Raw genomic sequence first — 22,787 nt, 5'->3', positions numbered from 1 at the left:
AGATAACTAAATTGTAATACAGCCATAGTGCTGTGGTGGCATGCAATGGAGTTTGGTGGAAGAAGACATTCACGAGACTGAATCAGATTGTTTTAAATAGATCCCAGGGAATATTTTTATGTCACGATTCACAGTCACATAGTGTAGTGCTGCGCCACTCTGTACGGTCCATGGCTGCGCACTGACCCAACCACAAGATGGACAATTTTAGGAAGCCTAAGAACCTATCTCAGGAGAGCATGTGAGAAAGGTCACTGGATGTCAGGTTCAGAGGAGGGCATGGGAAAAGCCATGGAGCTATGAAGCTGAGAGGAGGGTAAGGGACAGACTAGAAGACCTCAAGGCTGAAGAGCGAACACTTGTCAGACATCAAAAACCTTATAGGGGAAGGTGTGTGCATGACACAGACCATAAATGATGAGTCTCACTTGAAGACACAGAACAGGCAATACAACTGTGCAGGATTATTGGAAACACACCACAGGAAACAGGTCTCTGAAGAGTTTATGATAGACTCTAGGGAGCTTAAAGGTTATACACACACATAACATACACAGATGTGCATGGCACAGGCCATACGAGGGACAAGCTCAGGGAAATGCAAGGGACAGGCCATGTGGACACTACATGAATGAATCCAATTGGCTTTTTCTAAGCACAGTGCCAAGATAATTTACATAAATGAGGAAAGATGAGTGTATAGCATCAGAGCAATTATACCTGTAGCCTTCATACTAATGCAACATTGTACACTACAACCAATAAATGCACAATACGAGAACTAAGAGGCTCTTGTGCAGCAAAGTGTTACATTTCATCCAGAAGGCAGATCCTAACACTGCTAGACAGAGGGAGGCAACCAGACAGACCATTTGGGAGTGTGGCCCAGAGGCAGATACACGAGAGACTGACGGACAGAGAGGATCAGGTCATTACATGAGACACATCACAGGACTCTTATGTCTGGGAGATAGGCTGATGAGTGTACAGATTGAGCCGGTAAGGAAGAGCGATCTTCATAAGCATATGTTCAATTCTGTGTTAGAGAGATTTGACTTGGTGAGTGTAAGTGTGTATATTAGTTAATACTGTGTTTTTGTGTTATTTTTTTAACCCCTTGGAAGCACCCGTCGGCCAACGGCCGTCGCGAGCACTACCTCCATAGTGCTGCACACGTCCGTTGGCCGACGCGGCCCCGCCCACTCAATTAAAACACCGCAGCGGAATTGCCACCGCGGTTAAGCGGTTAAGTCTATTCGTTTTACATTCTTTCTATTTATACCCTAATGACCGCTTGAATGGACAATAAGCCACCTACACTTGAATACAGAGCGGCAGGTAGATGTGACTTCTTGACTGCACTACACGATCTACTACGCATGTGCTACCAGCACCATTATTGCATGTGCAGGACTCTGCACGTTTTATTCCTCAGTGGGTGTGCACAGTGCCAGTTTCCACCTGGTAAACCCAGTTCAGGTGTGCTCATAAGGAACCGGGGATCCAAACCTCTGATCTCTTGCTGTACGCTTATTCAGTACTATTACTCCCATTTCTCTGGCCCTACTCATTTCATACCAATATACTACACTGGTCTCTACTTGGATGGAAAGCTGCTCTTTAAAGTGCCTACCCATTCTACCAAAGCATTTTTTCTAAAGCGATCGTTGAGCCTTTCCAGTCATGAATTCTATCATCAGATGTGTTTTGCACTAATTCACCTTAGCAGGTGGAATGCCTTAGGTCACAGATTCCTCATCCCTTTGGTGAAGTTCCCATATATTTCAATTTGTTACCCTCTCATTGTTGGGTTTGTATTTGAAACATTTCATTATATTATGAGACTACCTATGAACTGTGCCAACTCTGCCTTTATCCTTCCGAATATGTAGAACTGCACACAGTTTGCTGGTTGATTCTAGCTAGCAGCAGTCTGAATAGTAGTAACACACCCATGGGTAGATTTACTAGCATTTCAAGCAATGCAGTGCAGCAGACACATTTTCTCTGCAGTGTGAACTGGAGAGAGCAGAACCTCTCCATCCGCTATATGTATCAACAAACCATTTTGCATTTCCTAAATAGCGAATTTTAAGGAATCGCTATTTAGGAAATGCAAAACGGTATGTATGTACAAAATCGCTTTCCAATAGCGATTCCTTAGCATTCCTAATTTGAGATTAGCAAATTGTCATTCGCAAATTACCCCTTCATTTCCATGGGCCAGGAGGCCCATAGGAATGAAAGTGCAATTTGCAATTAGCAATTTGCTGATCGCAAATTAGGGATTTTTCCAAGGGTGCAGGGGTGTCTCAAGAACACCCTGCTGCACCCCTGAAAAAGACATTTGGGGGCATATGGCGCACATACATGCCCTAAGGGCATGTATGGGCGTCATATGGCACCTTTGGTTTTTTTCAAAAAAGCTTTTTGATAAGAATTCGCAAATTACCACCAACTAGAAGTTGGTGGTAATTTGCTAATCCTTAATGGCATTTTTTCCATAATATTTGTTTGATACATTGCATTTAAGGAATCGCAAAATTTGCAATTCCTTAAGTGCAATCGCAAAATAAGGATTAGCAAATTTTGCTAATCCTTATTTTGCATCAAACTTGTTTGATACATTCCATTTGTCTATTTAGCATTCGCAAAGGCCGAAATTCGCAGAATTTCGGCCTTTGCGAATGCTAAATAGCTTGATACATATAGCGGCATATCTACTAAGCAATAGTGCTGTTTCCCTCTCCCCCCTGCAACGGCACCATGGTGCAAGGGTGTTTGTATGATGTCAAGCATTCATTTTGTACTGGAAGGTTAACCCTCCAGTACAAAATACTATGCTTAGACATATTTTAAACGTGTCCCAATTTGCATGTGTGCTGTTCAGTACAGCACACACGCAATGTTGGGAAGGTTAGGAGAGATGAAAAGGTGCGCATTGATGGGACGTTCTTTTTTTAATGCAAAATCTTGTCTTCCATTTTTAGTAGATAGGGCTTTGCGTAGAGCCCCAAAAGTGGTTACGTAGGAACGCCCATGTACCACCCATGGTATGCCCCCTTGATGTAACATAGTGCAAAGTTGTGCATAGTACTCCCTGGCACTACGTGATGGCTACTGTCCTGGGCAAAACAAGTTTTTCGCTGGAAAGTAAACCCCAAATCTACACTGTAAGCCAGTTTGTGTCACTTTTTGCCATACCTCTCCTTGTGCATGAAACCTATCAGCAGATCCTTATTAAACTCCTCAGCCACAGAGGGCTCAGCCATTAAGAGCCCCGCCAAATTTCTCTCCTGTCTGAGGATCTTACACAGTCCATTCAAATCTTCAACCATCAGACCAGCTGTTGAGCTTTTCCAGTCTTTCTCCGCTACTCAGGGGTCTATCTAGAACATTTTTTGAAAAGTGTTAGGCAAATGGGTAACATGGAGGGCTGGCAGGCTACAGGCTGCAGAGCGTTCCCATCTATAGCAAAAGTGGATCTATTTGTTTACCCTGAAACCAGCTATAAATATCTTTCAACAGCACTCACATCACACTGTATCTCGGTCGGGCAAACGGTCACAGATCACAGAACAAGCATTTGCAATGCAATAGGTCTTGCATTTATGAGCGTTTGAGTTACTGGAATTGTAAATGATAGTGCCTTTTATTTATGTGTTGTTTTGAAAACAGATAAATAAAAGGCCTTGTCTTTCACAATGCCAATAGCCTAAACTCTTGCAAATGCAAGACCTATTGCTTTGCAAATGCGTTTGTTGCTCGTGCTATAAGTTTAAAAAAAAAAAAGTTTTAGGAGAGAGCGTGTCCCGCCTGCAACAACAGGCAGGACAAAGCTATTTAAGAATATAGTGCTTGGAGGCTGTAATTAAAGCCTACTGAGTATCAACACACGTAACAGGGGGTGTCGCCATGAGAGGTTACAAAATGAGACAAGGCGGTACTAAGGAGGGACTACTTAGCCTATTGACCAAAGAACAGCCACAGTTTACAGTGAACAATGACACAAGCCAATGAATAATATGGGCCGAGCTTCTAGTCCCTGCCTGAATACAGCATGCCTCACAGAGCAGCACATGTGCTGCCCAAGGGTGACCTAAAAAGGGCAGTGTAGGTCCTTCGACCCAAAGACTTCTGAGAAGGTAGGTCTGGGGAGCCTGTCAGGTGCACACACAAAACACAGAAGGACACTCTGCCCACCTCAAGCTGCGGCCAGTTCATGTGCATCCCTGGTCCATGCGTGTTGCGGAACCACTTGAGATCCTCCTGGACATCTGCTGAACGAATTGTCTGCTCCAGCTCCCGGTAGACCGCTGCATAACTGAAAGAACAATTGGTACTGACCGTCACCAGACCTTTTATCATTGCTTTAAAAAGGTGAAGTGTAAAGGCTATATTATCCACTGTAGACCCAGACCACAAGAGACAGACTGCGCTTCACTCTGTCCTCCTTTTGAATGCTACCATAACCGCAAAAACACGAGTGTTTGTAAAAGGAAATCACGCATAGAATGTATAAAAAATGTGTGTAATAACACATTAGTTCATGAATTAAAAAGAATACATTTTTAGAACATCCAGAAAGTGTGCGAATTATGTGATAAATGTGTAAATCTATAATTGTGCGGTAAAAGCTCACGCTGCAGCCACATAATCACGTAAATCTTCTGGCCCTCACCATTACTCATTCCCCTTCTCTCTCTCTCTTTCTCTCTCTCTCATTTACTCGAGGGAATGGGGCCATCTAGTGTCCTGCTGAGTAATTGTCTCACACAGAGTTTTTTGCAATGCTGATTCCCTCTTTCAGCAAACAACCTGCCCTGCCCTCTCAAATGACAAAATTGATAAATACTCTGGCACAAGTAGTACTAGAAATGTTAATTGTTTGTGAGCAAACTAAACCGCTGTAGCTGGACTTAGGAATATTTCCTACTAAACATTGCAAGCAATATATTTTCAAATGGGATTGGGAAAGCACATCTTATAAAACAAGAAAAGATCACGAGTACTTTGTGTTAGTGTGTTTTTTTCTCATATTGAATCCAGGCGTTGGAATTGAAAAAAACAAGCAGTAGACTGTTAGTGCTTTGTGGGTAGTTTCTAAGGGACTATTCTGCAATAAATTTAGTGTACAATAAATGTTAAATGTTGCCTTTTTTTATTATTTTTTTTATTTCAAATAGATTTTATTGAGAGATTTTATACAAACAAACATACAGTACAGTATCTGTACAAAAACGAGGGTGGCAATGCTGTTCGGTCGACGCCGTTGTAGGCGTAGTGTGAGCGCTTGGCATGGTCTATGGCTTCTCATACTAACATACTTGACATTTCAAACACTGTAACACAGTTCGGTTTTTCCTTTTGAAAGCACATTTTTCCAAGCACATTGTTAAAACGCTACTGATTTCCAGGGGCACTTGTGCAATGGCTGAGAAACCCCTCGTCGACATAGCCTCTCACACCTGTGATGTGGTCATTGCGCTTACCTGAATGAGAATGGTGGCAAAAGGGATTGCGCCGTCACAGCTGCTGTTAATAAAGGGTGTTGGGCCAATTGGTTAATTGGGGGTGGGATTTGTTTGGTCAATAAAAGAGTCCTGGTTCGGCTAGGACAACGAACAGTCATACCTGCGTGTGTTGGTGATTACTACTTGCAGACAGAACATCTTGGCGACGAAGGTCCGGAGTTTCGTGAGGCTGTTCTCCCGCCTGTCTGTGGTGCGCGAGGTCCGGGCCTCGCGCAGGAGGTAATTGCTGGAATGATGATGACACGCACACAGGATGACAGGTACGCCGGAAAGACCCCGAGCGGTCTTCCGCGCTTTTAATATATACCTCGGGGCGTGCCCGTCCCTAGGGTGAAGGCGTGCGTGTAGGTGTATGGCTACAGTGTTGGTGAGAGGCCGGGTGGCTCTCTACATCCCTCCTTCAATTTAGTTCTCAAATAACCTGTCCAAACACAAAGTCTAAGGGGACGTGCACATAAAGTCTCTGAGTCTTTGACTCGGCCCAGGATTAGGCCGCAGGTGGTATCTGTGGTTGGATCTGGCAGGAGACTCAACAGCCCCAGCCGGGGTTGTTGTTTCATCTCGGGAGGAAGGAGCGCACCCAGTTGTTTCACCTCGGGGCCCGACAAGATGACGCCTTTCTTCTCCTAGTTGGTCACGGCTCTGGAGGGGCACGGAGTTTTGGCCCCCCGTTCTTCCATCGTCCGGACCATCTGTGCCGACATCAATGGTTTCGTCAGCCTCCTGGGGAATGCCATCCGACATTCCTATTCTTTTGAAACAGGATACATTTCGTGTGACGGTCTGTTGGCCGAGGCGGGCAGTCACCATTGTTCCCCGAATCTTCTCCACGATCCATCGCTCGGGTTCAAACGGGGTTCTAAATTTCCACCCCGGGTGCCGATCCTGTACCACGACGATGTCACCTTCTTGAAACCCGGGGTGTCTGGCATGTCTTCTTTCGCTAGCTTTCTGGTTCGTGACAGTTCTCCGTGCCTGGATGGCAGCACCGTCTCTCTTCAGGGGTCCATGTAGAGGACGCCGGGATGTTGCCTCTTGGTGCTCTTTTGAACAGGACATGCGCTGGTGCGCAACGGGTGGTGCTATGAGGGGTCTGTCGATATGCACTCAGGAATTGGTCCAGCGCAGCTTCCGGGTCTTTGCCATCGTTGACGGCGATGCGGAGCGCCCTGTTGAGGGTCCGCATGAGCCTCTCCACTTCGCCGTTTGCTTGCGGCCACAACGGTGTGATCTTGCGGTGTTTTATCCCTAGGCCCTCTAGGTATGCTTGGAACTCTCGCCCTTGAAAAGGGGGTCCATTGTCCGATTTCACCTCTTCGGGGAGTCCCATGGTGGCAAAGACGTGGTCCAACACTTTCTTGACTGGTCCAAATGCTGTGGAGGAGAGCAGCTCCACGACGGGGAATTTCAAAAAAGAGTCCACGACCACCAGCGTGTGTCGACCGTCAGGGAAGCTCCCGAAGTCTATGCTCAACTGAGTCCAGGGTGTTGTCGCCGCTTCTTCAGTGATGACTGGGGCTGGGGCTGGGTCTGACCCTGTGATGGTGCAGGCATGACAGGAGCGCACCATCTCATCCACCAGGCGATCCATGGCTGGGAACCACACCTTGTTGCGTAATCTGGCCTTCGTCTTGGCTGTTCCTTGGTGGCCCGTGTGGGCGATCGCGAGGGTCTGTTGTTGGAGGCTTACCGGCACTACAATGAGATGCCCTCGCAGTATAATGCCTTCATCACCGACGCTCAATTCATGGCGGATCTGCCATAGCTGTTGTCGGGCATGGCTTATTTCCGGACGAAGTCCTTGAGCACCTTCTAGAAACCGAGTCCAGCTTCCAGTGTCCAGGGCACTCTTGACACGGGTCAGAGTCTCATCTTCAGCGGTGGCTTTTCCGATCTCCTGCAGGGTGAGGGTCTCCGGGCAGGCAGCCACGGACACCATGTGGACGAACTCCTCCACCAATGGACCATCCGCCAGCGGGGTTGCTTTCCTGGTTACATCGGGATGCCTGGATAGGTAATCCGCTGGATTATGGGCGCCGGGCCGGAAGACCAGGGTGAAATTGTAGCCTTGTAGCTGGACGGCCCATCGTTCAATCCGCGGTGGGGCAAGCCTGGAGGAGCCGGTGAACAGGGGCAGGAGTGGTTTGTGGTCGGTCACAATGGTGAAGGGTTGGCCACAGAGATACAAGTGAAAGTGGTGGCAGGCCCACTTGATGGCTAACGCTTCTCGCTCGATTTGAGCATACCGTGTTTCAGTGTCCGTGAGGGCCTTGCTCGCATATGCAACGGGTTTCCAGTCATTTTGGCCATATTCCTGCAGTAGAACTGCGCCGAGGCCTACGGGGCTGGCGTCCACGACCAATTCGGTCTTCCTGCGTGGTTGGAAGTAGGCCATCGTGGCCTTGTCCAGAAGGCTCGCCTTGATTTCCTGGAAGGCTTGGTTTGCTGCGCCTGACCATTCCCATTCATGGTCCTGACACCTTCTCGATTACGTCAAGGGCCTCTAGCTTCTTCAGCTCCTCTTCAACCTGAGGACGGAGGTTAAAGGGCACCCTTCTGTGTCGCAAGGCGACGGGACGGATGGAGGTGTCTATGTGCAGTTTGACTTTCTTGCCTTTGAGCTTTCCGAGGCCACTGAAGAGCGCAGGGAAGTCTGCTAGCATGGTATCGGCGTGTGCTTGGTGAACTTGGTTGGCGAAGAAGACCAGCCCTCGATCTTCCGCTGTGTTGCAGCTGAGCAGTGTACCTTTCTTCCCTTCAGTTACGTGGAACCGGGCCTCCGTTGTGTACTCCCCATTACGAATGGTGGTGCTGATGACGCCGCGTAGCGGCATGGGTTCGGTGCCTCCATATGTGTATATCCGAGCGTTCGTCGGGGCCAGTATGGGTTTAGGCGACATCTGTTCATACTGGTCGGAGTCCATGACGTTCACGGAGGCTCCGGTGTCAATCAGTGCTCCGATTTCTGATCCTTCCACAGAGATCGTGCACATGGGTGGTGGTCTCTTCCGGGTGGCTACCCTGCTGACGTAGGATACTACATATACTTCATCGTCCTCCTCGTCCTCATAGTATAGTTTCCGTTCTTGGGCCTTCGTGTCTGGCGGCGGGTGTTCTTGTTCCAGCGACAGTTGTCTCACTCTGGATGTCATTGACCGAGATCCATATCCGCCTCGCGCCCTTTGTGCATTGGGCCTGTATCGTCCTCCTTGGCACACCGTGGCAAAATGGTTGAGTCTGCCGCACTTCGAGCACGTCTTTCCTTTCGCGTTGCACACAGCGGTCGCTGCATGGTCTCCCCCACAGTAGGCACACTGAGCGTCCCGGGTCTGCCACTGTCGAGCTCTTCCCCCCGTCGGTCTCCTCTGTATCGCGTCGACAGTTTCTTCCTTGATGGGCGCCATTTTGGGTGCGGCTTGCGGAGCTATGGGGGACCGGAGCGCCAGCTCCATTTCGTCCGCTCTGGAATCCGACAGTTCATGGGAGCGTGCAAGGACGAGAATGGCATCCAACGTGATGCCCGGTTGTCTGAGGATGAGCTTCCGTAGTAATTTTGATTTGCATCCCACGATGATCTGGTCTCTGATTTCCTCACGTGGTTCTGTAAACGGGCAGCTGCTGGCCAGCCGGCGCAGCCTCGCATAGTACATGTCCACTGATTCGGCCTCAGTTTGCCACGCCCGCTTGAACTTGAACTTCTCATAGTCGGTGTTGACCTGGGGGTCAAAGTGGGTATTCAGCGCGGCCACCGCCGCGTCATAGTCATCGTCCGCACCGGTGTTCGGGAGAGACTCGAAAAGGTCGTAGATTTCTGGGCCTCCATACAGGATCAAAAGTGATCTTTTCACGGTGTTATCAGTTTCTCTGGTGCCTCGAAAGTAGAGGTTCAAACGCCCCAGCCACGCCTTCCATCGCGGCGCCGCAGTTGCTGGGTCCGCAGTCTCGCTGAATGGCGGAAGCGGGGCCACTCCAGTATGGGCATGGCTGACTATGTGAGTGTCTGCTCCGCGCCGTGGAGGTGGGCGTGGCGTAGCGGCATGTGCGGCCGTCCACGTGGGCGCACCCCCTGTGGCGGCGTCGTTCATGATGTTGACCCCTCCCTTGGATCACACCCCACCTGCGCGGGCCGCGCAGCGTGGAACGGAGTTAGGACGGTGAGCACGTGACCGTCTAGCTTCCTGACACGGGGCTCCCACGGGAGGCAGAATTTGAGTTGGCCAGTGCTTGTTTATCACAGTACTTGCACTTCACGGTGCAGCAACACACTCCCCCCCCCCAGGGCCTGAGCAGGCTGAGTCCGCGGTGCGGGGAGCAGGCAGCAGTGGGAGCAGCACGTGTCCGGATTATTGCCCTTGCCAGTGCTTGATTGAAAGTCCCTTCCAAAGCCGTTACAGGGCCAGAGCAAGCCGCGTTCACAGAGCGGAGGGCAGGTGCAGGCGTAGGAGGCGCCGTTAGACAGGGCCTCGGGGCTGACGTGCAGCGTCTCCCCTCTTCGCCCCACCCCCTCTGGGGCAGTACACCACAGGAAGCGCGCTAGCGCTGTGTGCGCAGCGGGGCGAGCCCCCAGGCAACAGCACACACAGCGCGGGGGGCGCCGGCAAGGACGCGGGGGTGAATCACTCACCGGACGGCTCCCGCCAGCTGAACACGCTCCGACCGTGGAGGCGCGTGGGCGGGGAGCCGACTTGAGTAGAGGCAGCAGGCCGGCGGACGAGCTCCGCGGCCACGAGGACACAAGGCAGAAGCGGTCGGCAACCAACAGCAGGTAATGGAGCGGGGAGCTCCAGCAGATGGCCAGGCACGCGCGGGGGCAGAACCGGCCTCGTCGCCAGTGTGGTGCGCGAGGTCCGGGCCTCGCGCAGGAGGTAATTGCTGGAATAATGATGACACGCACACAGGATGACAGGTACGCCGGAAAGACCCCGAGCGGTCTTCCGCGCTTTTAATATATACCTCGGGGCGTGCCCGTCCCGAGGATGAAGGCGTGCGTGTAGGTGTATGGCTACAGTGTTGGTGAGAGGCCGGGTGGCTCTCTACACTGTCTACTGGTGCAGCGGTGGATTGGCGGTGTTTCGCCGAGGCGGTTCCTGTGTCCCTGATCGGCAGTGTGGGCGCTGTTCGTTTGGTTCCAGTGGTTTCTTGCTCCGTGGACGGCGAGAAGTGGTTCATTTTCTCGCCTGCCCCGACAGTGTTTGGGGGCGTGTCCGGAGCCGTTACAGTGCGTGTAATGGTGGGCCGGTTGGCTCATGGCTCTTGACAGTGCGGAGGCTGTCAGTTTCTTGCTACCTGTCTTGGGATCGCCGAGTGAGCCTTGCAGACACAGAGGCTTTCACTGTTCGAGCAGGTCTTGGAGATCCGGCCGGCTATTTTCATTCTGACAGCACGGAGGCTTTTGACCTGGCGATATCCCTTGGTGGGGATTCACTGGCCCTGGGACAGTGTTGTGAATTCGAGTCATTTGTGGCTGGAGTGCCTGGCTGGTGCGGGCATTCTTTCTGAACTTTGGGCACGCTTATTAATTCATCCAGAAGGGCACAATCATGTCCACAGTTCCCCCGGTGGAACATTTCTTGCTGGATGGCCCCCCTTCTGCGCAGGCTGCACGTTGGAAAGAGTGGGTGGATCGCTTGGAGACCTACTTTGAGGCCATTGATCTGGATGTGGAGAGGAAGCGTCCCATGCTATTACATCTTGGTGGGGCAGCGATTCATCGGCTGGGGCGGTCGGTGGTGGAAGAGATGGATGTATGACGGTACGACGCGTACCGTCACAACGCATCCCTTTACACCGTGTCCCTTACAACGCAAGTCGTTACCACGACTTGCGTTGGGGGTGCGGATTTCGAATAGTATAATTTACTATTCTAACACCAGTCCCCGTGGACACTAGGGAAGGTGTTGGGATAGTAAATTTACTATTTTTAATCCTTTAGCGCCCTCCAGCGCAAGTCGTGGTAACGACTTGCGTTGTAAGGGACGCGTTGTAAAGGCCAAGCGGAGTAAAATCCGCGTGGTAAAGGATGTTTCCCGGAAGTGATGCCTCATACTTATGACACTCTGAAACAGGCCCTGTCTGCGCATTTTGAACCTCTGGCGAATCCTGATTATGAGAGGTTTCTGCTACGTCAGGCAAGGCAGTTGCCCAATGAGTCAGTGGATGTCTTCTTTGCCCGATTGCGGGTTTTGGCCAGCACTTGTAGGTTTCCCGATGCGGCAGATGAGATACGGGCCCAATTTAAACAGGGTTGTTATTCCAGCAAGCTACGTGAGGCGATACTACAGGTGCCTAACATGCCGATGGCGGATATGTTGACCCGTGGTCGGTCGAAAGAACTTTCAAGGGTTAGGGCGGCCCACATGGATGCCGCTCTCCAACAGTCAGTATAGACGGAACCAGTAAATGCTATGATGGTTCAAGGGTCAGAGAAACAGAAAATGCTGCCCCGTAAGGTGGACAGACGTCGGACATGCTATGGGTGTGGGGGCTCATTTCCTCATAATGGGACCTGCTCGGCGATTGGGAAGCGGTGTTCCAACTGTAATAAAGTGAACCATTTTGCTAAAGTGTGTCGTTCAGCTCCTGTCCGGGGGTCCATTCCTGCGCCATCTGCCCAGGTGTATGCTGCTCTTCCAGAGCTGGAAGATATGGATGATGATGAAGAGGTCGTTCATGTGTTGCATGCTCTACAGCCTGGGGGTGCAGTACGGAGGGGTTTGCCCAAATGTGATGTTAAGGTGGATGGTCATTTAGTGCCGGCTCTGATTGACACTGGTGCATCCAATAATGTGATGGCTGTATCCATGATGAAGGGACTGCCAAGTTTACCAGTGCTGAGTGATACATCTGTTAAAGTGTTTGCTTTTGGGGCCAGTGAACCTCTTGTATTAGCTGGGGTATTCTCTGCGCTAATTTCTCATGGCACCCAATCCGTGAAGACAGCTATATATGTCACCAAGGAGGGCCACGGAATGCTATTGCGCTGTCACACCGCTGAGAGCCTACATCTGGTGGTTTTTGCACTGGCTATCCATCAATGGACTATGGATGACTTGCTAAGTCAGTACTCACAACTGTTTGAAGGCATAGGTTGTCTGAAAGATCGGATGATCAAATTGCATATTGATGAGTCTGTTCGACCAGTGGCACTACGTCATAGGCGTGTGGCTTTCCATCTCGGCCGAAGGTGGAGGCGGAGTTGATAAAATTGGAAGAAGCTGGCATTATTGAGAAAGCGGAAGGTCCAACTCCGTGGGTATCCCCAATTGTAGTTGCCCGCAAACCTAAACAGCCTGGAGAGGTCAGAATCTGTGTGGATATGCGATTACCCAACCTGGCAATTAAACGGGAGCGTCATCTTACTCCCACGGATGATGATATTGTGGTGGAAGTCAGTGGGTCCAGGTGGTTCTCTAAAATGGATCTCCGTGCTGGTTGATGCTTGACCCTACTTCCCGGGGAATTACCACTTTTTCCACACACGTTGGGCTCAGGCGCTATAAACGATTGAGTTTTGGCATTTCTGGTGCTGCCGAAGTATTTCAGGACACTATTCGGGGAGTGCTGGCAGGACTGGAAGGAGTAATTAATGTCAGCGATGACATTTTGGTTCATTCTCCCACGTTGGATGGACATCATAGTCATCTGAAAGGCGTATTCCAACGTTTGCTGGATCATGGTTTAACTTTACACAGAGAGAAATGTGAATTTTTGAGAACTGACATTTCATTCTTTGGTTATTACTTTTCTCAAAATGGTGTGTCTCCTGATCCGTTGAAAGTGTGTGATATACAGACTGCCCCTGCTCCTGTCAATGTGTCCGGGGTGAGAAGTTTCATGGGCATGGTGAATTACTGTGGACGCTTTATCCCCGGATTGTCTACTTTAACAGCCCCTTTACGAGAGCATACAAAATCGAATGTTCCATGGGATTGGGGTTTTGAGCAAGAATCTGCGTTTCAAGCTACAAAGAGGGCATTGTCTGCAGATACCACCTTGGCATATTTCAATCCAGCATTGGATTCGGAACTGGCTGTGGATGCATGTCCGGATGGACTGGGGGCAGTGTTGTCCCAGCGTCAAACAAATGGTGAATTGGCTCCTGTAGCATATGCCAGTCGTGCTTTGACTGCTACTGAACAGCGATACTCTCACATAGAAAAGGAGGCCATTGCAGTGCTTGTACTTATATGGTCAGCCTTTTGTAGTGTACACGGACCATAAGCCACTCATTCCTCTATTTATGGGTTCTTCTTCAAAACCACCACCGCGGATTGAGAAGTGGATTCTGCAGTTGCAGGATTATTGTCTGACAGTGGTTTTCCGTCCTGGGGCATTGAATCCAGCTGATTTTTTGTCCCGGCATTTTCGACTTGCCTCTGTTCTGGAGGTAAATGATGCTGAGGAGACCGAGGAATATGTACGGACGGTGGTCGAGCGGTCTCGGCCTCTCCCAATTTCTCTGGATGAGATCGTGGATGCCACTGTTCATGACGGGTGTCTTCAGTTATGCCTGGCTGCCATTGGGACTGGAAAGTGGAACGGAGTTCTAAGTGCCGCCAAGTGCCGTACTGATGATGCCCGATCTCCTTTAGCAGCGTTGTTTCAGGTTCAGAGTGAGTTGACCTGTTCCCCGGAGGGATGCTTGCTGAGGGGATCGAGGTTGGTGATTCCAGCAAGTTTGCAACAGCAGGTGGTGGATCTGGCTCATGTGGTCCATCAGGGGGTGGTGAAGACGAAGTCTCGTTTGAGATCCAAGTTATGGTTTCCTGGTTTGGACTCTCTGGTGGAGAACACTGTTTTGAGTTGTGCTCTATGTCAGGCTGCTGGGGGGAGATGCTCCCGCTCCAATCATCACTGAAGAGGTTCCTTTGTTTCCTTGGCAGAGGGCTAGTGCTGACTTCGGGTGTTTACCTGATGGTCGTCACATGTTGGTGGTGATCGATGACTTTTCCAAGTATCCCGAAGTAGAGATTATGGACACTACCACAGTAAGTCGTACAATTACTTTGTTCGATAAAATTATGGCCACCCATGGTTTAATTTCTGAATTACGTACTGACAATGGACCCCCCTTTTCCAGTCATGAGTTTTCCTCTTATTTACAGTCAAGGGGTGTTTTCCATCGTAAGGTGACTCCTTTATGGCCTCAAGCCATTGGGGAGGTAGAACGATTTATGCGGACCTTGAATAAAACCCTTAGGATTGCTGTTACAGATCGTCAGAACTTGGATTGTTCTATCTTTTTGTTTCGGAAGGAGTACCGGCTGACCCCCCATTCCACTACTAAAGTCAGTCCCATGTCCTTGTGTATGAATCGTCCTATGGGTGATTTCGTGCCAGTGTTGGAGTCTCATCCGGCCAGTTATGCTGTCGTGGCAGGAGAGCTAAGAAACCGGCAGGTGAAGAACGACAAAGTGGCACTGAGCCGAGGGGCGAAGGCCCGGACATTTGCTAATGGTGATGTAGTAATGATAAGAAATAGAAATCGGAAAGGGAAGTTTAGTTTGCCATTTGAGCCTGAGCCTTGGGTTGTGAAATCTGTTCATGGCACTAATATTACGGTAGTGAGGGGTGGGGTAACCATCTCAAGGAATGTTTCTTTTTTTAAAAAGTTTTATGAGAGTGGTAATGACGTTCAGGACAGAAGTCACATTTTGCCTTTAGATGCGGGTTCAGTGTCATCAGATTTTGGGGATGCAGATTTTGGGGATGTTATACCCGCGTGTCTCCCTCCTAAGGTCCCCGTACTAGTGGATGTTGTTCCAACATATCTTCCTCCTTTGGTCCCGGTAGGGGTGGATGTGGGATTTGGACAAAATGATATAATCCCTGTGTCCCCCACTCGCGACCTACTGTTAGTCCCTGAACACCAACCGAGGGGCACGGGTCGCTATCCATTGAGGAGTTGTCCTGCTCGTTCCACACGTTTAAGAGATTATGTCACTTATGTAAATTAATAATTTAATTTTGCTTTGTTTGTAAATTGGGGAGGAATGTGATGTGGTCATGGCGCTTACCTGAATGAGAATGGTGGCAAAAGGGATTGCGCCGTCACAGCTGCTGTTAATAAAGGGTGTTGGGCTAATTGGTTAATTGGGGGTGGGATTTGTTTGGTCAATAAAAGAGTCCTGGTTCGGCTAGGACAACGAACAGTCATACCTGTGTGTGTTGGTGATTACTACTTGCAGACATAACAACACCCTACCTAGCTCATCCCTTTGCACCTTGAAAGAGCAAGGGAGCACCACAGATTTTGAAGGCTGCCGCAGTTATATGAAAGAGGAAAGTAAAAAAAAATAAAAAAATGGTTCATGTTTCAAATTCGAAAAAGTTAAAATTACGTGTTCAAAAAGAAAACATTCCAAAGGGAAATTAAACGGGAAACATCCTTTACAACGCAACTTTTACCACGCAGTGCCTTTATGACGCAACTATTACAACGCATGTCATTACAATGCATAGCGCTGGGTGGCGCTCTAGGATAGGGAATAGATTTAATTTACTATCCAACACCTTCCCTACTATCCACGGGGACTGGAGTTGGAATAGTAAATTAAACTATTCACTATCCAGCACCCCAAAGCGCTATGCGTTGTAAAGGCATGCGTTGTAAAAACTGCGTTGTAAAGGCATGCGTGATAAAAGCATGCGTTGTAATGTCATACATCCAAATTAAACTCCTCACAAGATCAAAGTAGAATTTTAGATTTGTACCCTGCCCCTCCCCCGCCCCGCTGCACCACCCTGCAGCACTCCCACTATGAGCCGCTACTGTCCCCTGCACTCATGCACCCAAAATACATTTTAAAGCATTTTTACTTACCTCTGCTGCCAGACAGGGTCATATTCTAGATAATTGTAGTCTATTTATATATTACACTAATAGTGATTGATATATTGTTATTCACTACTAGTGTAATATTTTTTTTACACAACACAAGGAGACTTGAGCCCGAAACGATACTCATAAGGACGAGCTAGCCCTGTGTTCCTGGGTCTGATTTTGCTGCCTGGGAGGCTAGGGGTCGCAAATGTAGTGCCAGGGTTGCAAGGAGCAAGCCAGGGGTCACAGTTGTGACTCTTCGTGACCCCAAAATAACGTCCATGATTTCCATGGAATTGCGCCATTCCTGGGGCCCCCTTCCCTTGAACTAGTACCTTCCATCTTTACCACTTCACTCCCTGACAGTATGGACGCCCACTGTTGCCACTGACCTTCCTTCTCCAATGGCTATGAGCTTCCACCATCCCCACTCCACTTGAGAGGAGCTCTCAGCATTAGTCACGTGCTCTCCTATCAAACGCCATCTGTCCGCTGTGCTAACCTCCCACTCTCCCTCAGCAGAACCTTGTGGTCCATCTACTGTGCCCTTCTAAAAGGGTTCCCACCTTCCCGCCCCATGCTTACAGTAATGGCAGAGCCTTCGGCGTCCACTGCCAGACCTACCTGCTGCTCTCGGCCAGGTTCAGGTGGCGCTTGATGTCCAGCAACACCTCCTTCAGGAAAGCGAGGCGCTTGTCCTCAAACTGCTGGCACTGCTCAAAGACCTGCTCCATGCTCTCGATGTACTGCGGGTTGGAGCGGTTCAGGTCTTCCAGAACCTTCTCATACTTCTCTTGGGTCTACAGATGAGAGCAGAACACAGGTGAGGTTCTTGCAATGCAATAACTTGTACTGTCACAAGGGGGCGGGAGAGAGAGATGCAAAGATGCTGTGTGTACCATGATTGTGCTAAGGGGGCAGTAGTGTTTTGCAGTTACCCACGCTCCTCCCCTGCCTAATTAATACTCATGCACAAGTAAACAACTCTACTCATGTTAATACAGCTGTACTAGTAGCTGCAACTATCCTGGTAACCACAATTATCCAAGTGTACATCCCTGACCGGTAAAGTTCAATATCTGTATAAATCCACTACTCATGTAATTTTAACTGTGCTAGTAAACACAACTACCTTAGTATACACAATTTGCCTAGCGTACATCACATTTGTGAATTATTTGTGTAAATCCACTACTCATATAAATATAACTGTGATAGTAAACACAACTACCTTCGTATACACAATTACCATAGTCCACAAGAACACAGCAGCAGACCTAGGTCAAGCACAATCGCAACATAAAGTTTCAGAGGTGTAGGTTTGGGGTGCAACAACTTCCAGCACCTGCTGCTAAAGAGATGCCTTTAACCAATAAGAATAAAGAACAAAGAGGAAGGTGCACTACATCATCAAATCAAGAGAATGTAACTTCATTGAAGGTTCTTCCTTTTATTGAATTTCTTTATGAACAACAACGGCACACAGCCAACGCGTTTCGTTCCCCCTTGTGCCACGGGAACTTCGTCAGGGCTAATATAAAAACTGTGAGGCTTCTCAGCTCAAACCCAAGGTACACTATACATCAAAGGAAGTAGGCGATCCAATCGACGTCGTACCGGAAGAACGTAATAATATGAAAATAGGTGAGGCAATATCAGAAAGCGAAGTTAGTGGCTCCAAAAAGTATCACGTAAATGCTGTATGAAACCACTCATCGGAAAGTATATTTCTTGAAAGCTGTCAGAAGATAGTTTCTTGTGGTTTCACGCTCTTGAATTTTCTTCCCGAATATAGCTAGTAGTAAGCCATTCGGAAGATTGAAAAGGTCCCAATGTTACGTGAAGGCAATCTCTATACTCTAACCAATCTGAGCTTCCCTGATAAGAAGCCGACGGGTTCAGCCGTAAGTGCTTCACTTCTTATCACTGCAGGGCCTGTTCTCTGGTCAAGCCCTGCACCCAATCCTCCGTGGGGAAGCCTACCCCACTGTGTAAGTGGGATTGTGTCCCTCTGTGGTTAGCCAGCTCTCATTGCGCACACATGTTAAGGGGGCTGATGGCACGACCTGGCCAGAGTTCTTCCCTGTGCAGGTGGCTAGTGTCCACTGCAGAAAGCCCTGTACACATCCCTTTGCAGGTGGCCAACCCTCTGGGCAGGCCCTACATCCAACCCTCTTCACGTGGCGAACCCCTGCTATGGATTTATGGAGCAGGAATTGGAGGCAAAGCCTTACCTCCCGCTAAAGCTGCAGGTTTCCCTTCGTGGCCAGCACTACCCCCTGCAAGGACCTTTGCCAACCAGACCCTGCCCCAACCATACTTGGGAAACCAACCCCCAGAGTGCATAGCCATTGGCTGCAGGGCTTGATCTACAAAGAGGCCCTTCTGTCTTTTCTTTAAATTGTTGATTGGATTTGCAGATCCAAAGTTGGATGTGCAAACCAAATGCAAGCTTTTCAGCCTGGTGCTGTGAACTCAGGACACGTTTCACGGACCCTTGCTGGACCCACGGTTCCAGAATTGGAGCATTGGAGCCATAAAGCTTACAACAGGCTAACAGTCCCATGTGAAGCTTGTCTCAGTTTCAAAATACAAGGCTGCAATCCTTGTCTTGGATTTGCAGCTCCCAGACAGCATGCATGGAACCTGGAACCTTGCTGGGAATCATAGATCCAGCTAGTGGATCTACAAATCCCAATGTTCCTTATTTAATTTCAAGCCAATGAGAGGGGAGGCCTCTCTGGTGGCCCCACATAGGCCTGGGGTCAGGGTATGCTTCCTCTGCCCCTTACCTGCTCTACTACAAATATTTTCAGAACTTGATCACTACATCAGTTATAGCGGCTGAAATATTTTTTCCTTATGTTGCAACCAGCATTCTTTCAGGTCTGTGAATCCTACACTGGGTCTGCAATCCTGAAAAGGTTTATGGGAGAAAAAGCCCCATCGGTCAGTAAGATTCAAGGATTTTCCTGCATTTTGGAGCCACAGAGGCCCATGGTACCAGCCCTGCATAAAATCGACTAAATAATGGTTCACATATCGCTAAAATGTAACATCTTTATGCCCAACCTCAGCGTCTTTTTACACACTAAATTCTCAAAAATGAATGAATGGATTTACACCAACTAAGAAATTTACAATCCTTGAGCAAAGGTCTACTTTCATGCCAAATTCTTTTTCAATATTGAACATAAATTAATTTTAAAGCAAAATTAAAATGGGAAATGCCATTGCACTTAGCCCTCGTTTCGTGGATCTGCATGAAACTTGCTTTAAAGGACCAAAAGGGGATGTACCTCATTTTCAGTAACTTTCATGCAGATTGGTGGATTGGCACTAAAGTTAAGAAAACAAAAATTCTTTACCTATGAAAACTCTGGCGCAACCATAAGTGCACTGGTGCTATCGCTGCCTGTGAATTTTACATGTACATACACATTTTTTAAGATCTACATTCTTTATTTATCTCTGAGAAACATGTATGTAGGCCATACAATGACGTTTCGGTCTTCATAGTAGTACGAAACTGTAAACATGAATGTGGAATCTACAAAACCAGATACCGCTGTTTCATCACAACTCAGAGTGGGAACTGCACCCTATTTTGGTTTATGCCTTGACAGCTAATCTTCATACTGAGGAAACTCTACCTTTTGCACATCTTGCTTGCACTTTTCCACCTTGTCCTGGAGTTTCTTTTGCTGGTCTGCTGTCACTGACTGATCTGCTTTGCCATTGGTCTCGCGAGTGACAGCCAGTTTCTCTTCTTTACATGCCATATGATATGCTTTCTTTGCTGCCTCCAACTGTAGGGGTAAGAATAGAAAAGGGTGATGATCATTAGCCAATAGCATCATACCATGCCCTCTTACCAATTAATTTACTCTCCTGTAGCTGTATATTTAATTTAACATTGACCTGTATGCATTGTGTGGAGACCAGGCTTCGCATGTTATATGTGTGTGCGTGCTGGGACAGTGCATGATACTTGCGTGTGAGCTGGGCTACATCTGTGTGCCGGTGGTTGGTACATAACATGGAGACCTGTGGTTCCATTTTATAGCAAAGGGCCTACAGATGTTGTAGAGGCGGAGACTAAAACCCCGCAGGCAGAATATGTGTATTGCTGGCATTCCTGAGGGCTGGGGTGGGTCAGACACATTGAAGGGGGAGAAGCAGAGCATCCTCTGAGCACATCAAAGGTCTCTTTGACTCCAGGAAGAGTTACTGGTCAGTGGGGCCGGGGCCCATTGTCAGAAAGTTAGTGAGATTGATCAGGTTGGCACGGCCAGGGAGTATCATAGAGAGGAAGGCTTAGTCCGCTGAATCTTTATGAGGCATATTTCAGTGGAGACTGAGAGCCAGGTGTGAACCCCGGTTACTCCCTTTGCCTGTGTTGTGGTTCACTCAGAATTGGGAACACTCCTGCTGTGGCAGGCTACTATTCCTTTGACAAAGAGCAGTGCAGAGAAGAGTTCACTTCAAAGGAGCTAATGCCCCAAAATAAATTTTAAAGGCCAGGCACTAAATCACAGATGCTTCTGGACTTCTAAATTAGGGTTCACGTGCCCCTTACTGTCTTGAGCAGCAGCATCCCATTAGGAGAAAGAAGATCATCAAGGCTTCTTTGCTGATAGAACCAGGACTAGGGACTAAAGTCTTTCAGTCTCCCTGCCTGGTGAGGGGACATCAGCCAGGCAGTCAAGACCACTTGCCCAGAGCCTGGAGCATCAACTCTCTGACTGCCTGCCAAGACCGGGGTGCGCTGGGAGGAGGGGGGAGCGGAAAGCAGCCTTGAGGCCGCCAGCCTGCCAAGGCCAGTGCACCTTGTAGGGAGGAGAGGGGCTAGGGTCTGTCTGCCGGCCAGGAACAGAAGAGCCCTAAGGAGAAGAGCACCTGGAGAGAATGAGTCTCAGCGGGGTGATTGGATCTTGGTGAGTGAAGAATGAGACTGGTCGGTTGGGGCAGGACCAGGGCGGCAGTGCGAGCCATCCGCACTGACCCTGCAAAGTCGATGGTCTCCCATTTTGACAAGAAGGAAACAGCCATGAAGTTTGAGGTGTTGCTTGTGTGTGTTCCAGTCAGTGAGCCCCGTTTGAGCAGGTAGAGCGTGGCCCTGAAGTGTTGGTCATTGCCCGTGTGATGGAAGCTGATGACCCTACTTGTTGCCAGGAAATTTGCTGCCTTGAAGATCAGGCCTTGTCCATTGTGTGGGCCGAGGTCAGAGGTCCATGTGTGACAAGGAAGGGGGTCACCTTGATATCAGAACTCTTGGACTGGCTTGTCATGCCAAGGAGGAAAGACAAAAATCTAACCAATCACAGTTGAAGCCGAGCCTGGATGCCTGACATCAATACAGGCCACCCAAGGACTGAGGAGGCCATTTTGGCAGCAGAGAAAGGACACAAGAGGTCACAGGCCTTCAGTGGGGGGGCAGCGGGGCTTGCAGAGGAGCGTCAGGAGCCTCCCTGGATTGCCAGATGCCATTGGGTTGGGTAATACTGTTCTAGGCTGTGGGGCATGCTTGGGACATGCACAAACTTAGCTTCCAGATGCTGCTAAATCTGAACTCTTAAGGCAAAGCATGAAACGTTTGGGGAGCGTGGGACTAGGATTGGTCACATCAGAGAGTCGATTTCAGTATATAATGCGGAATAACTACCCATACTAGAAGGATTGAGGGACTTGGGGATTCCATCCAGGAGAGTGCTATCATGCTGAACTTAAGAGGTACTTGGCCCAGTTACTCAGGGCCCATAGTAAATCAGGCCCCAGGACATTAGGAGTAAAAGCCCTCAACCCCATGTTTGTGCCCAGTAGTTCTTGCTTTCTCCATGGCACTCCAAAAGGGGTTCTGACACTTGCATTCACAGTCTTTTCTCAGTTCCTTTCCAGATCGCACATAAAGCATCTCATCAATGCTTTTTAACCATGTGTAAAAAGCTACTGAATACTTATGTAAACAAGGACCCTCTCACCATTCTTGCTCATCAGTTCTCCTTACTATTTTTAGAGCCACCGATGCTGTCTTGTTATGATTAGTCTCCCCAGTCTCAGCAGCTCCAGTACACATAAAAGGGTTTTAGGCAAGGACCCCACAATACATACACACGGCCTTCTCAGTGCTTCTACACTGAACTCGAGCAGTTTTCTAGAGTACCTCCCACTCCATTACCTCTTTTATCTTTTTGGCCCATGGTTTTTGCGCCTTCCGGAATCCTTCCTCTGCTTCCCGTGTCTCTTTGAAGCCACCCATCATCTGCTTGTGGTAGGCGTCTTTCTGCCAGTTTTTCACCTTCTCCATGTCGTCGTTCAGAAGGCTGTTCTTCACATCCTGGTGCAGCTCGCTCACCTTCTCCGCCTCGGTCATCATGGCGGCCCATGCCTTCTCGAGGGTGCCATACTGGGGACCTGCACTCACAAGCGAT

General features: G+C 48.9%; 1 protein-coding gene across 6 annotated transcripts in view; it reads right to left on the bottom strand.

Moving 5' to 3' along the window:
- Window positions 1-22,787, bottom strand: part of PACSIN1 (protein kinase C and casein kinase substrate in neurons 1) — a 388,443-nt gene that overhangs the window by 54,046 nt on the left and 311,610 nt on the right. For all 6 annotated transcript variants that reach the window (XR_013594889.1, XM_078644260.1, XM_078644264.1 and 3 more), the window contains exons 4-7: window positions 22,535-22,770; window positions 20,010-20,165; window positions 16,981-17,156; window positions 4,204-4,324 (exon numbers count right to left, since the gene is read on the bottom strand). Coding sequence is in view for 5 of the 6 variants with exons in the window: in XM_078644260.1 (XP_078500386.1) it covers window positions 4,204-4,324; window positions 16,981-17,156; window positions 20,010-20,165; window positions 22,535-22,770 (689 nt within the window). In the remaining variant the exon portion in view is untranslated. The remainder of the gene's footprint in view (window positions 1-4,203; window positions 4,325-16,980; window positions 17,157-20,009; window positions 20,166-22,534; window positions 22,771-22,787) is intronic.

Source organism: Lissotriton helveticus, chromosome 5_1 (genome assembly GCF_964261635.1).
Source record: "Lissotriton helveticus chromosome 5_1, aLisHel1.1, whole genome shotgun sequence".
Taxonomy (NCBI): domain Eukaryota; kingdom Metazoa; phylum Chordata; class Amphibia; order Caudata; family Salamandridae; genus Lissotriton; species Lissotriton helveticus.
Note: the sequence above shows the minus strand (reverse complement) of the source record. Positions and strands in the feature narration are given on the sequence as shown.